We start from the raw sequence: 16,210 nt of genomic DNA, 5'->3' as shown, positions 1-16,210 counted from the left end.
GGTTTTGTGTGATGGGAGAGGTTTTGTTTTGTTTTTTTAAATCTGTGGCTCACAGTTTTCCAAGCTCTAAGACTTCAAACGGTGTCGTTTTCCAAAGTAACTTTCTCCTGACTTGTACATTTCTGCGACCCTGACGATATTAATTAATTCTGGTCTTTAATCTACCGTATTTTCTTCTTTTTTTCTCCCAGAATCACTGTCACGTTGGGCAAGAACTGTCTTAAAATAAAACCAAACCCCAATCAGCTTAAGACCCCCAAGGACGCGGTGCGCTCCTGGAAAGGTCGGTTTGAACAGCACTTGGAATGTGGGCAGTGCATTGGCTCCAGGAGAGCTGTGGAAATCTCTCCCGGGGAGTCAGACCTTCAACGGGTGGGCTTCAGCCTTGAAAGCCAAGTCCTCCCGCTCACCTGGGCCCCCCGCCGGTCAGCCGCTGACCCCAAGGCGGGCCCGGGAGCGCGGGAGAGGTCAGCGCGCAGGGCGGAGTCGCGGCCCCGGAAACGCGCCGGGGCCCGCGAGCTGCAGGAGTGAGTCTCGGTACAGTCAGGGCTTCTGCTGGGCAGGGCCAGCGGCTAATCCTGCCGGCGGACAGCGGGGCGGGGGACAGGGGCCATATAGGTGGAGTCGGCGGCCGCGAAACGCCGTGCGCAGGGGAGAGGGCGGCGGCCCAGGGAGTGCCCCCCTGGAGCGTTTCTTAAAGAAACGGAGACCTAAGCGACTGGCGAGGAGGGGCCGCCCGCTGTTGGGGACGCGCCTGCCGCCCCACCCTCGGCCCGAGGAAAAGCCCCTTGGGTGAGAGGCGGAAGCCGGAGAGAAACGCAGGAGAAAAACGCTTCTGCCCGCGCTCCGGAGCCGCTCTTCCGCGCCCGTCGCCCCGCGCGCACCCCTGCCGCGGCCCTGCGCCCCTCTCACCCTCGCCGGCCACCTGCTCCCGAGCCCTCCCATGGACGCCGCGCGCCCCCCCTGCGCCCGGAGCCGAGCCCTCTGCCGGCTGCTGCTGCTGACGCTCGCGGTGAGTGGCCGGGACCGGTGGGGGTTTCCGAGCGATCGGGGTGCAGGGGTGGGTGAAGACGGGGGGGGGGCGGAAAGTGGGGACTAGCGGGCACCGCGGGGAAGTGGGCGGTGGGGAGCGGAGTTGGAGCGGGGCGCGGGGTGGGGGTGGGGAGGGCGGACAGAAGGTGCCGGCGACCCGGGCGCCGCGCTCCCGGGGGCAGGACCGGGGGCGGCTCTGCCCGACGTTGGCAGATGCCATCTCCGCTGGCAGAGGGAGACGGAGGCGCGGGCCGCCGACGCCCTTGCAAAACCGTCGCCTCTGGGGAAAGTGTGTGCGCGCCCGCGCCTCTCCACCAGCGCCGCTCGGGATTCCCGGGGTCCGCGGCCCCCCCGGGAGGGTGCGGGCCCCTCGGGCTGGAGTCCGTCCGGGTTCGGCCTCCCAAAGGGCAGCGCGAGCCTTTGGGGGTGCAAGAGGGCACGTAGGTGCATTTGCGGGCCGTGGGCTTTGCGTGTGGGCTCTCCTGCCCAAGCGCTCAAAGCCTGTCGCTCAGAAAAGGAAGAGGGACCTTTGTATCGTTTCTCCTGTTTATTACCCCGCGAGGCCTCTGGGCAAGGCCATTACCCCGTGTGTCAGCCTGGATCGCTGAGAAATGACCGCCCTGTTCTGTCTCTGGAGGCATCTGGTTTCTGCTGCCTGTCCTGAGACTCCACCTTCTTCTCCCCTCTCCTATTTTTTTTTTGGGGGGGGGGGTGCTGAAGTGGAAGGATGTGTATTGAATACTTCATTTGCTTATTACAATTTATTTGAGGTACCGTAGGTATACAAAACCTCAAAACCACGAACATTCCAGCATCCTTGCCCGTCTTTAAGAACACAGTCTCATCTCCATTCACTCCTTGCAACAGCCCAGAGCACTAGAGGTGGCCTTATGTGGGCCTTGACAGATTTCCTCAGGAGCGGAGTTGGGGGTCTTCTTGGGAGACTGCAGGATCCAAAGTGGGGAGCTACTCCCGAGTGAATGAATTCTTACGCAGTTCTCCGGGAGGACAAAAGTTGAGGAGATCCTGTGCAAAGGCTCATTCTGCTCGGTGGTGCCCTTTCACGTGGAACCTCAGTCGTTAGGGATTCCCAGGGGGACAGACCCAGAGAAGTGACAGCTAAGTCATGCCACCTGTGGGTCTCCGAACTTGGGAGTTGAAATAGTTAGATAACTACCTCTTCTTGGCTGTTCTAATTTTATAGTGGATTCCTTAACTTTTTTAAAAGGGAAGAGATCATAATTATTGCTATTATTAGAATGCCTTTCATAAAGGATTCAATGGACTTCAAGCCCTTAGCCAAATTCTTTGGGCACATTAATCATAGAGAGTGCTAAGTGCACAGCAATTAATATTTTACAATTGAGGAAACCAGGTGTAGAGTAGGTAACGGTCACAAAGGAATGAGTCTCTCTTGGATGCCTAATTTTGCAGACCCTTTTGGAAGCCATTAGCCATCGCCTCTTGAAGAGACCTTACTAGATGATGGCAATAATAGAAGTGTTCAATAAACAGTGTTCAATTTCCCTGCAAATCAGTACACAGACCTGTCTGGGCCATTTCAGTGCCTTAGAAGAGAGCAACAGTATTAAGTGGAAATTGGTTTACCCTCATTTGTTCACCTTATATTTATTTAGCTACAGAGTTTGATAGGCTGGGAGTGTTGCTGAGAGAATAGGAGGACCCTCACTGCCCTTGTCACCTGTCGCATTCTGGATGGAAGGCTACCTATGACTCCCTCCAGCTCTCAGGCTCTTGTGCATGTCCCTGCAAAGCTCTGCCAGTCTAAAGTGGCTGCTCTGGTTGTGTGACTCAGTTGGGATAGATTTATAATGACTGTTTGATTTGTGGGTTTAGAAAGATGATCTCAAATAGGACTACCTGGGGAGACACCCTTTGTGTTTCCTGTTTCCCATACTTCCAAGTGCTCCAACATTCCTCACAGCAGCCTCTCCTGACTTCCTGCTATTGCCTCATGTCAGGAGTCTTCAGTACTTTAACTCTGATTTCTGCCTCAGCCCCAGGTGAAACATCCTCTCTGAGATGATCACGAATCCTCACTGTTAAATCGAATCAGTCTTACACACTCTTATAGAATTCTATCTTACAGATTGTCCCTTTATTTTTTTTTTTGTTTGTCTTAGGGCCATACCCAGTGATGTCAGGGCTTACTCTTGACTCTGCACTCAGGACATACTTGTTATTCCTGGTTGTTCTTGGAAGGACATAGGGGATGCTATGGATCTTATCCAGGTCGGCCACATGCAAGCCAAATGCCCTATCCACAATGCTATCACTCTAGTCCCCAAACTGTTCCTTCATTCTCAAAATATCACTTCTTCCTTTTGACCTTCCTGACTACTTAGAGAATTGTGTTCTCAATTTATTGTCTACCTCATTTATATTCTCAATTTACATTACTATTTCTATTTACATTTTTTACTATTAGTATTTCTATTACATTATTTACTATTAGTATTTACATTACTATTCAATTTATATTACTATTTCAGGGACCTATTAAATAAAAAGCTTTTGTGTCTGTCTTCCTATATGGTGTGTGATACAACTTTTTTATCTTCTCCAACATTACTTTTCTTTCAGTGTCCCATTGTCCCATGTAACACCAAACCTTATTCCTCAAGAAATCTTGGAGCTATTTTTCCTTCTTTACAGATGTTCTCTTCAAATCTGTTAAGTTCCATAAAATCCACATGTGGAAATAACTCCTGGAGTCTTTGCTTCTGTCCATCAACTGTGCTATTTCTTCTTGATATTACAAGTAATGGGCTGGAGCGATAGCACAGTGGTAGGGCGTTCGCCTTTCATGCGGCCCACCCGTGTTCGATTCTAACGCTCCTCTCGGAGAGCCCAGCAAGCTACTGAAAAGTATCTTGCCCACACGGCAGAACCTGGCAAGCTACCCGTGGCGTATTCAATATGCCAAAAACAGTAACAAGTCTCACGATGGTGACCTTACTGGTGCCCGCTCAAGCAAATCGATGAGCAACAGGATGACAGTGACAGTGACAGTGATTACAAATAATGTCACATAGGTTGGAGCAATAGTACATGGGTAAGTTGCTTACCTTGTGAGCAGCTGACCTAGATTCACTAGATTCAATCCTAGGAACCCCATACCATCCCCTGAGCAAAGCTAGGAGTGATCCCTTAGTGTAGAACCAGAAGTAAGCTAGGTGTAGCTGACAGACAAAAATAAACAAAACAAGAAGTTCAGATAACATAACAATGAAAAATAGTGTGTGTCATTTAATGTATGGACTTGTCTGTCTATAGAGTAGATGAGTAAATTGCTAGAAATGCGATTGTCATTTAAATATATCATAATATTATAATTTTGGTACATATTGCCAACCTCCTCTCTTTTCCATGGAGATTGTATATAATTAGTCTCAAAGCTCTATTTTTGACTGCTTGATGTAAGCAATCATGAGGCAAATGACAAATTGAATCTGTATTTTATACAAAACACTTAACTCTAAATAGAATATTTAAATTGACATATGATGCATGCCATTAATAAAAAAAAGATAAATTCCTATTTAAACTTGAACTTAAGACTTACTGATAGCTTAAAATTTTAAAAATATTAACATTGAGAAAATCAATTGTATAAAACTCACGCACATATACTTCTCTATGACAAAAAAATAAAACAGCTGCCGGAGAGATAGTACAGTGGGGATGATGCTTGCCTTACATGAAGCCAACCTGCTGACTCTGGCACCACATATGGCTCCCTGAGCACTACCAGGAGTGATCCCTGAGCACAGAGTCAAGAATAAGTCCTGAGCAACACCAGATGTGGTCCAAGAAAACATACAAACAAGCAAAGGAAAAACTTAACCAAATCACACTGAACATCGTAAGCAAAGTAAAAAAGTAGTTGATACACTGGAAAAATATTTACATATCATATTTTAAAAGCTTACTATACTAAAATGTAAAAAAGTTCTTATAAATCAAGATAAAATCTACATTGGAGATGAGTATGAAAAATTCTTATAATTTATGACCTATAAATATAAAAGCTACATATAAAATGTAACAGATTGGTTTAAAAACTATATTAAAGTGTCATTTAATATTTGGGAAACATCCACGTTTCAACAACATACTGCTAAACAAGAACAGACAAATAGAAATTTTCAAAGTCTGTGCTTGTAAACAAAATTTTCATCTTTTTCTTAATTATTATTTTTCCTAGTGATTTGTTAAGTAAACTTGTCTAATTACAGATTAAACACTGCTGAGATTTTTATTGAATCATAAAATTAAAATATAACTGTGTAACAGTGGTGGATTTAGGCTGTTGATTTTCCAGATAATGCCTTTCTTTGTGTAATTACTTATGTGTCATTCAAAATTGTTTTTAAGTTTTTCCTTTACATGTGTTTTAATAAATTTACTTCTTGGCATTATAACTTTTTATTCCTTTCTAAAATGATTTATTTTTGACATATTGACATTCAGCAGTTTCATGAATGCATATGAAGATTAATGATTTCTCTGTGCAAGAGTATTCTCTGCTACTTTGCTAAAATTTTCTCATTACTTTGTAGTTATTTGTTGCTTTATTCATTTATCGTACTGAAATAAAATCATTTCAATTGCAAGTATTTATTTTTTTTACCTTTGCCTGGCAATTTACATTTCATCTAAGATCTTCCTTTTCTCTAACACAGCTTAGCGTAACCTTTGCTGAAAATGACTGATGGCTTTAGAAAGTCTATCTTGATTATGAATTAGTGAGGTGATATCTAGTGCTTCCCAATGATATCATTTTAGTATAATATAAAAATCATATTGAAGAGGTACCTCAGTTCCTATTTTCAGGCTTTTCAAATTATTAGAATAATTATTGAATACTGTCAACTGTCCTTCAGCATCTATGGTAGTGAATATACTAGGATTTCCTAAACGAATTCGTGGCTGAATGTGTCAAGAAAAACAAGTGATGTGACAATTGATCTCAAGTTCATGTAGTTACTTCTTGAATACCCTTACATGGGATTTTGCTTTTGGGAGAATTACTCAGAAAGCTATTCTTTCAGCTCTTAGGAGTTCCCATGATCTGATTTTATGTTCCATCTACTAAAGCCCAAAAACATAAGTTAAAACTTTTTAGCTCAGCTAAAAGTTCTAGCTGGGTTCTAGCTTTTGCTCTGGTGTGTTATAGTTTTAATCTGAGTTTAGTTTTTGTATTTATTTTCCCGCTTAGGACTCTCTGACCATCAGCTTTAGGTTGGTTAAAATAGATACAGCTGTCATTTTTAGTTTTGGCTTGGGAGTTTGTCTGAATGAACCTACTGTGAATAACAGAATTAATGGTTGTTCCCCTTGGTCTATTTTCTACACTGGTCAGACTTAACCTCGGTCAAATTTAATATCAAGCAGCATATATAATTTACCTGCCCAAAACAAATCTATGGCTTCTCGTTATCTTTAGGAAAATAGTTCTATATGCTTTTTGATGTTTAGAATCTGGGGCATACCTAATTCTCTGAACTCATATTATACATCTCTTCCTCTTATGCTGTATGCATCACCTGTTTCAGATTTTATAGCTGGGTCTGTGTCATAACTGGGCACTTGCTGTGCTGTTCTATGTTTGTGTATAAGCTCTACCTCCTTCTAAACATGCTAACTGTAACTACTCTTATGTGATTTTACTTGGCTTTAAAATGAGGTTCATTGCCAGCACTCTCTCATAGTTTCAGTAGTATTGTGTTTGTTTCCGTATCTGTTCACAGTAGAGAGTATTTGTTGAATTCCTACATGAAGGGATGTCTAGAATACTATTGTCAAAAGTGCTGGCTGGGGGGCTGGAGCAATAGTTCAGCCAGGTAGGGCGTTTGCCTTGCACGAAGTCGACCCGGTTCAATTCCCAGCATCCCATATGGTCCCCCGAGCACCGCCAGGAATAATTCCTGAATGCAGAGCCAGGAGTAACCCCTGTGCATCACTGGGTGTGACCCAAAAAAGAAAAAAAAAGTTTGCTGTCTGAATCCAGCCTTTTCTCACCTCCACTGCTAGTATCTTCATTCAATTCCCATTTCCCCTCTCTCAGATCTCTGCTGTAGCCTTCCAGAGTGCTTCCACACTTTTTCAACTAGGGTCTAGTCTCACGTGACTCCTGGAATGATTTTAAATTCTCACTAGCTTATACGTCACAGCTTCTCACTCAGCTGTTGCCTCTCATTACATCTTGAAAAAGTATTACACTCCTTAGTTATAACCTTGCAGAGCTTAAGCAATTTGCTCCCGAATGTTCTTTTGATACTGTCTGTTACTATGCTTTCCTTGCTGTGTCTACTACTATGCATCATCTCCCCTCCCCTCTCCTCCCCTCCCCTCCCTTCCCCTCCCCTCCCTTGCCCTCTCCTCCCTTCCCCTCCCCTTTCCTCCTCTCCTCTGTATAGGTTTTATAAATAAGCATGACAAATTATAGTTAGCTATCCTGCTTTTGGTCAAACCATAGGAAAATATATGTACATTTTTTAGAAAATCAATTGTAAAGAACTGAGCTGAATTTCAGTGTGTTCAAGTATGTATTTATTGCATTAGAATTGGTTCACTGTAATTCACTCATTCATTTAAAATTTAAGTAAAATATATCTTAAAAAGACCTTAACTCATTAATGAGGATATGCACCTTCTAGATTAGTCTGTACTACAAAATTACATGCTTATTTTTGTGGACTCATGCATAAATACTCTCCTTATCTGTTCTTAGCTCTGCATTGGTTTTTTCTTTCCCTTGGGTTTACATTGGGTCTGCTATGAATTGGATTTAGGGTACTATTGAATTTGCACTGTAGCTCATAGTTAATTGAAACAGTTGAAAAATATCAGCAATCACAATTTGTTTTTGTCTTTCTTACATACTTATGTCTACTAAGTTTGTCACTGGTTCCTCAGTTTACCCACTAACATAGTGATGCTACTATCTACTCCATTTTATAATTGTTAAAAAGAAACAGGACAATAGGGTAAAAAAATTCCAAATTTACATGCTTTGTAAAGAACTGAGTTTCTTATTTACTTAGTTTGCTTATAATTTTTTAAATTTTCAACACAACCTTTAATTTTTATTCAAATGTACATGTTTAATTATTTTATTGAATTATAAAAACTCATATCAAGTTATACAAATTTATAATTTCTATAAGCTAACATTAGCTTTTTGTTTATAATGTTGACTTTCTTTTTCTTTTGTTAGATCTTAACGTCTGCCTGTGATGCCTGTAAACAGGTGACTCTACATATTCCATACGAATTGGATGCTGAAAAACTTGTTGGTAGAGGTAAGAAACTGCTGAGATGTGTAATAAGTAGCATTGAGTGTGATCTTTTAAAATTAGCGCAATTTTAGAAGGGCAGATATAATTACAGTTGTAACCTACATTATCATTTGTAAACCATATGTCATTTCAATGAAAGCAATATTGTTCCTTTATGTAAATAGGATAGTATGAAGGTGATAGATACTTTATTTGAAATGTATTAATAAATAGTAGCAGTTATTTTTATTTATCTTAGATCTAAGATATAGAATATATCTTTTTTCCATGAAAATAGTTTTGTATCTCTTTCTTGATTTTGATTTTTTTTTCTTTGTTTGGGGCCATGCGAGATGATGCTCAGGGCTGACTCCTTGCTCTGTGCCTGCCCACAGTCATTTCTGGTGGTACTCAGGGAACCCTATGTGGTGTGAGGGATTGAATCTCGTCAGCTACAGGTGAAGCAGCTGCATTAGCTCTGTGGCCCCTTTTTCTTTATTTTAAACTTATTACTTTCGGATTTTTATACTAAAACATTTGGCATCTTCCAAACATTTACTCTCATTTTTAAAACAGTTTTTCTTCATACTATTTGTTTGTTTATTTATTTTGGGCTTTCTGGGTCACACCCAGCAATGCTCAAGGGTTACTCCTGGTTCTGCACTCAGGAGTCATTCCTGGAGGCGCTCGGGGGGACCATATGGGATGCTGGGGATCAAACCCGGGTCCGCCATGTGCAGGGCAAATGCCCTCCCCGCTGTTCTGTTGCTCTCGCCCCCTTTTCACATAATTTAAACATGTAAGAAAAGATCATACCAATGAGAACACAGACTATAACTCTCTTAGCAAAGATATAGAGTTCAGTAATACTTCAATTTAATAACTACCCATATTATTCCTCTATCTTTTGTTTTTGTTTTTGTTTTTTGCCTACACCAAGAAGTGTACTCCTGACTTGTTCAAAAATCACTCCTGGTGGCGCTCAGGATACTAGGGATATGGGATACTAGGGATCGAACCTCCATTGGCCATAGGAAGGCAGGTGCTGTACCCACTGTGTTTTTGCTCTGGCCCCTACTCCTCTCTTTTCTAACTTCAAGTATTCTCATGTTTTATTTAGCAAATTTCAGTTAATAAAGAAAAATCTTTTTGGTGAAAGTGCAGGCATTGATTCACAGGCCTTGTTTGAGGGCAAATAACTCTTCTTTATATGGATATAAAGTACATATTAGAAGTTCTATACTTATTTTCGTAGAACTTACTGAACTCTACCATTTCATGAATCTTTTTTTTTTTTAAATGGAAAATTTTGTGTGAGTGTAATTAATTTTAAGTTTTTGGTTCTTCTCTCAAATTGAAAAGTTTATCTTTAAGATTATATACTTTTATACTTTTTATTACAAACATATGTGTATGTATGTTTATATATGTATATAAATAATTGCTTTTTTTGTTTATACAGTTAACCTGAAAGATTGCTTTAGATCTGCAAATCTAATTCAATCAAGTGATCCAGATTTCCAAATCCTGGAAGATGGCTCCGTCTACACAACACATGCTGTTCTTTCACCCCCAGAGAAGAAAAATTTTACCATATTACTGTCCAACACTGAGAACCATGAGCAGAAGCAAATACTTGTCCTTTTAGAGATCCAAACAATGGTATATACTAAAACATAAAAGTTGATTATATTGACTTATCTTCTTTACTTATCATTACCATAGACTAGATTTCTAACAAAATTCTTTGAAACTCTGTCTCTGGAGCTCTCATGTATAGGAGGGGACATTTTTTGGTGTTTTCGAAAATGACTGAGGCAGCCATTGCTCACTGTAGCAGTTTCAGACTGTCACTTTGTTTCTTTTCTTGTTCTGACACAGATCTCTCTGGGGTCCCCCTGGCTCTTCCTAGTTACTGGTGAGTGGAGGGAGCAGAAGGTGCTGAACCCAAATTTTCAAAAACACAGACTCTACTTTCTTTATGTATTTCAACTCCCATGTTTTTTGCATGACAGTGTGGCAATAGCCTTTTTATTTTTTAATTTTCCTTATAGGATTCCAGGTTCCTTTTCCTTTCTCCCAAATTCTTGCCATGTTGTTTTCTTAAGAGAATTGCTCTTAAGAACTTCTTAGAGTGAAGTTCTCTCTCTCTTTTCTTTTCCGTGTTGATGTGTTTCTAGATTGTCAAGCATTATTACAGTCTTGCACGTGCCCAGTCCTTCATAAAAGGAAAAGCAATGCATCTGATTTCTAATGTTTGTATTTTTTCTTCCTTCCAAATCAAGGTGCTGAAGCAAAGTCATTCTACAGAAAAAGTTCTAAAACGTGCCAAGAGGAGATGGGCTCCTATTCCTTGCTCAATGCTAGAAAATTCCTTGGGTCCTTTTCCACTCTTTCTTCAACAGGTACGTTTCATGCTCCTTTCCCCATGAAGTCTATGGCTTCTATTTTTATTTGGACACAGAACAAGCAATTATTTGAAAAATAGTTGAGTACTATAAGTGAGTGGATAATTATGTATCTTAGGTTTCAATAATGGGTATAAATAAATATATTTATGATTGTATGTAATTTTTTTCAGTTTTAGTGTTGAAAAGACCATTTGTATAACTGTAAAACCCATCTAGTACTCTCAAACTCTTGGTTCCTTTATGAGTTTTTATATAAGTTCATGTTTTATAGAGCTGGATGTACTCTCAAAACCCCCAAAACTGTAGCAATGTTGTCCCATTGTTCATCAATTTGCCAGAGTGGGCACCAGCAACGTCTCCATTGTGATATTTGTTGTTACTGTATTTGGCATATCGAATATGCCACGGGTAGCTTGCCAGACTCTGTGGTGTGAGTGGAATACTCTCGGTAGCTTGCTGGGCTCTCTGAGAGGGACGGAGGAATTGAACCTGGGTCGGCCGCGTGCAAGACATATGCCCTACCTGCTGTGTTATCTCTCCAGTCCACCCCAAAAACATCTCCCAATAAAAAATGGGATAAAACTGCTAAATGCAGCGATGCAGGACATGTACATTATATCTCCGTCTCTGCTGCTTAAGTCACACAAGATTATATTTTCTCTTGTTTTTAATGTTTAGCGGAAACACCAATCAATTGGCTTGTCTTCTTCACTGTCAATGACCACTGCCATGTAGTCTATGGCTTGGCTTTCTTTTCCATCAGTTTTTGAAGTGATAAGAGAGAACCTGCTTTCCTGTCATCCCAACAAATGTAATGTTGCCAAGAGAACATTAAAAAAATTAACATGAAAACTGGCTAAATTATTAGAAAATAATTATATTTAGTTATCCTGATATACAGATGGAACTCATGGAGGTGGTATAAACAACTTTTGAGGAAAATGCATCTTTGATCAAGTACCAGAAATTTATGCTTACTGAGATATTTACTCAAGTACCAGGAATTCATACTTGCCGCTAATTCTCACATATATTTTTACCCTATTAATCTCCTGTAATAAGAAAGATGGTGAGAAAAACAAAAAGTAATTGTGGAAAGCATTTTTTTGAGCTTTTGTGTATGTATAGTGCTCTTTTAACATACTGTCTCAAATATTGTTATATAAAATTGAAATTCACATTTAAAAAATTGACCAAAGAATTATTCCATAGGTTATTTTTGTTTTCTGCAGTAGGGAAATTCATAAATATTTGGTCTATATCTTGCAGCTTTTAAAATATCCCTTGATCTGGAAATCTAAGACTTTATCACATTGTTTTCCTCATACATTGCTCTTTAAGCTTTTTCTGTTATGGCTTCTTTACTGTGTTATTACTTTTTTAAAAAAAAAATTTTATTAGTGAAGTATGGTTACAGACTTGCAAACTTTTGTGCTTACATTTTAGTCATATAGTGGTTGAGTGCCCATTCCTCTACCAGTGTCCATTTTCCACCACAAATGGTCCCAGCATCCCTCCCCACCCCCTACCCCCGTCCCCTCTACCTCCCTGCCACTGTAGCAGGGCATTCCCTTTTGCTCTCTCTCTCTCCTATTGGGTATTGTGGTTTGCAGTAGAGCTATTAAGTGGCTATCATGTACTGTGTTACTACTTTTTATGTATAAATGTCAAGTAAGGAGTTATGTATATGTCAGTAAAAAATGACAGTGTCATCACATAAGTGCACAAATCAAAGTTTTGCTAAAATTAACATTTGTCTCATGTATTTCTTAATCTACTTTCTAGGTTCAATCTGACACAGCACAAAACTACACCATATACTATTCTATAAGTGGACCTGGAGTTGACATCGAACCTAAAAATTTGTTTTATGTAGAGAGAGACACTGGAAATCTCTTTTGTACCCGTTCAGTAGATCGTGAGCAGTATGAATCTTTTAAGGTAAAGTCTAAAGTTTCTATGTTCTCTTGAAAAATCGCTAAAATTTGCTGTTTTGTCTCTAAATTTCAGTTTGTTTAATATTTTCTTTTGCCCAAGTTTGTCATAAATGCTTTGGCTTTGTCTGCTATCATTGGTTTGATTTGAAGGAAGGAAAAATAATTTTTGCAGACTAAATGACATTAGATTCTATTAGATTATTATTGGATTATACATTGGCTATATTTTTTGTAAAAGAAAAGAGTTACCCTTTGAAGATTGACAGAAAACTTCTACAAACCTCTGGATGGTACTGAGAAAGATAGGAGAGACGTTAAGTGAAATTCTGCAGTTAGGTGTTGCTGTCTTAGCAATAGGAGACAGTTAGCTTGTGGTGGCGAGGGCGTAGAGAGTATTTAGCTAAGATGATGTTGTCTTAACGCCGGGGGACCATATTATGTGGTGCCAGGCTTTGGACTCAAGTTGGCTGCATGCAAAGCCAGAGAGACTCTACAGGCACTTCTATTTCTCTGGACCCTTAATGTTATTTTAGTTTTTCAGTTTGACTTTCTCTTTTTGCTTAATTATTTTACATCTATTTGGGTCTATTTAATTATGCATCAGTCCATTAAATTAACTGAATATATGTGTAAACTTGGAATTAGATATTTAGCATAGAATTGCTGTGACATAGCCTTGTATCCATGTTAATATTTTTCCGCTACAGGGGCTGGAGTGATAGCACAGCGGGTAGGGCATTTGCCTTGCACGCGGCCGACTCCCAGTTCGAATGGTTCGAATCCCAGCATCCCATATGGTCCCCTGAGCACTGCCAGGGGTGGTTCCTGAGTGCACAGCCAGGAGTAATCCCTGTGCATCGCCAGGTGTGACCCAAAAAGCAAAAAACAAACAAACAACATTTTTCTGCTACAGCTCTTATGAGGAAACTTAGAACTGAAATGTACATTAGGAAATCAACAGATGCTAGAGAAATAGTATAGTGGGCAGGGTGCCAGAATTGCACATGGTCTACCCAGTTTAGTCCTGGGCACTGCATACAGCCTTCTGAACATTGCCAGGAGTGAGCATATAGCCAGGGGTAGACCCTGAACGCAACTGGGTATTCCTCAAAAACAGCAAAAATTCAACAGAGTTGGGTAGATAATCCAAAGGGCTAGTACACCTGTGTTGCATGTGAGAAGCCTAGGTTTAATTTCTGCCTGGTATGGTCCCAGAGCACCATCAGCTGTGACTCCTAAGCAACATGACACTAAATGCTACTGCGTGGGACCTCCAAAACAAAATTAAAAATATAAAATCAACAGAAATAAATTTCGTACAGTTTTTTATGGCTGGTGGGGTTTTGGACAGTGCTCATGGGACCATATGAGGTGCTGGGGATGGAGCTCAGGTCAGCTGTATGCAAACCACTAAGTGCCCTGCCTGTTGCACTATTGCTCCTTGCCCTCTGTTGTACACAATTTATAGCCATCTCATTGTGTCTTCCCTCTTAAATTAAAAAAAATGTTGTATGAAAACAATTACCTAAATGAAGCCATCAATATGCCTATATTCTTAATTAGTACTAAATAATATCCTAGGTAACTGCAACTGAGGAACTTAAAATTCTGGGAATTATGATTTAAAACATTAGGTTAGGGGGCCAGAGCAATAGTATAGTGAATAGGGTGTTTGCCTTGCACACACGTGACCATGGTTCCATCCCTGGCATCCCATGTGTTCCCCCAAGCACCACCAAGACGTAAGTCCTGAAAAGAAAGCAAGAAGTAATCTTTGAGCATCAACGGGTGTGTCCCAAACATCAAAATGAATGGATAAATAAATAATTTACTATGGGTGCTTTCTCAACATTTAACAATACCCAAATTGCCACTTTGTAACACTTTTTAATTGCATGGGATCAGTAGAATTAGAACACTCAGTTCTGCTGTGTTTCTCATGTGCTGAGTGTTAGCTAAAAAAATGTAAACACAGAATGTATTACATCATAAAATTAGCCAACCTTTCTGGCCTTAAGGTTGTGTCTTATCCACAACAAAAATTGTCAAGTGGTGAAATTCTCATTGCAGTGTAGAACAGTGTCCAAGGTAATACCGAAGCAAGTTTGAACCATACTTTTATAGATTATTTTCACCTTTCTGACTTTGCCCTCTTTCTAGCTCACCGCCTTTGCAACAACTCCAGATGGATACACTCCAGAGGCACCACTCACCCTGCTAATCAAGATTGAGGATGAAAATGATAACTACCCAATATTTACAGAAGAAGTATTTACTTTTAAAGTTCATGAAAATTGCAGAGTTGGTATGTATCTATATAAATAATATAGAGAAATAGTAATGCTTCAATTACTGTTTTGAGTTTTCTTATTGCCATTGGGAGGTAATATATATACCTAACTGACAAAAGCAGGGATTTGTTACTCAGGGTACTCTGATGTAATTTTACTCTGCTCTTTTCCTGGGAAATTTTCTTACTTTTGACAAGCCTTAGTTTCTTATGTATAAAATGGTATGTCTATATGTAAGATGATTAAGAAGATTCAGTGAAACATAGTTCACATGGAATGACAGTGCAAGGTGCCTAAATAGTACTTTGTCTTCCTATATGAGAAAAAATAAATATTTTAAGAGAATATGTTTTTCAAAGAGTAAGCATTTCACAACTGAAAACAGCCTTGAAGAGATGCTGAAATATATCATAACTGAACTATTACTCATATTCCTAGCATATTCATAAAGATATTCAGAATAATGCAGCTGTTTTCTCAGCCTTGTAAAAATGGAACTTTAGAACTAGAAAACTTTTTGAGTCTTCAAGGGAACTCTAACTAAACTAATCATTTTCAGAGAAACCATCCCAAAGGAGCTATATAAATGTAGAATTTAAATGGACAGAGGTTCAGGAATACTTTAGAACTCTTCTGTCTTGAAATACGAAGTTCATAAAGCAACAGTATGTGTATTTATAAAATTATGCAGTAAATACAGATAAGGTCACCAGATTACAAAATGTTAGAATATTGGAATTATTTAAAAGGATATAGTAATTGATATGAGCATTCACAAAATGAATAGCCTGCTGTAAAGTTAGTAATTCAGATTTTTTTCTGAGATAGGTGGGAAGGGATGAAATAAAAGGAAGTTTGAAAATATAAACATTCTGAAAATTAAAGAGGCTGTTTCAATATTTAGGTACTACCGTGGGACAGGTGTGTGCCACTGACAAAGACGAACCCGATACGCTGCACACACGCCTGAAATACAGCATCGTCGAGCAGATCCCAGCAACACCCAGGCTGTTCTCCATGCATCCAGTTACCGGAGTGATCACCACCATGTCGTCCCAGTTAGACAGAGAGGTAAGAGAAGTATGAACTAATGAAGCTGATTGACCCCTGGTTATTTTGGAATACTTCCATTTTAGTCTTGCACCAGTAGATGTACTTTGGAATGAAAAAAGTATTTTGTGAATTTATTTGTAGACAAATTATTATTATTTATAAATTATTAGCGGAGGTCATTA

General features: G+C 39.9%; 1 protein-coding gene across 1 annotated transcript in view; it reads left to right on the top strand.

Annotated features, from left to right (window-relative positions):
* Positions 1 to 390: 390 nt before the first annotated feature.
* LOC101548479 (desmocollin-2) overlaps positions 391 to 16,210 on the top strand; it is a 36,886-nt gene continuing 21,066 nt past the window's right edge. Inside the window, exons 1-7 of the mRNA XM_055129553.1 lie at positions 391 to 1,012; positions 8,276 to 8,360; positions 9,799 to 9,998; positions 10,622 to 10,741; positions 12,533 to 12,688; positions 14,845 to 14,989; positions 15,880 to 16,046. Coding sequence (XP_054985528.1) covers positions 944 to 1,012; positions 8,276 to 8,360; positions 9,799 to 9,998; positions 10,622 to 10,741; positions 12,533 to 12,688; positions 14,845 to 14,989; positions 15,880 to 16,046 — 942 coding nt within the window. The 5' untranslated portion in view covers positions 391 to 943. The remainder of the gene's footprint in view (positions 1,013 to 8,275; positions 8,361 to 9,798; positions 9,999 to 10,621; positions 10,742 to 12,532; positions 12,689 to 14,844; positions 14,990 to 15,879; positions 16,047 to 16,210) is intronic.

The sequence above is a fragment of the Sorex araneus genome, chromosome 2, assembly GCF_027595985.1.
Source record: "Sorex araneus isolate mSorAra2 chromosome 2, mSorAra2.pri, whole genome shotgun sequence".
NCBI lineage: Eukaryota > Metazoa > Chordata > Mammalia > Eulipotyphla > Soricidae > Sorex > Sorex araneus.
The sequence above is the reverse complement of the archived record's forward strand: the minus strand, read 5'-3'. Positions and strand labels throughout refer to the sequence as shown.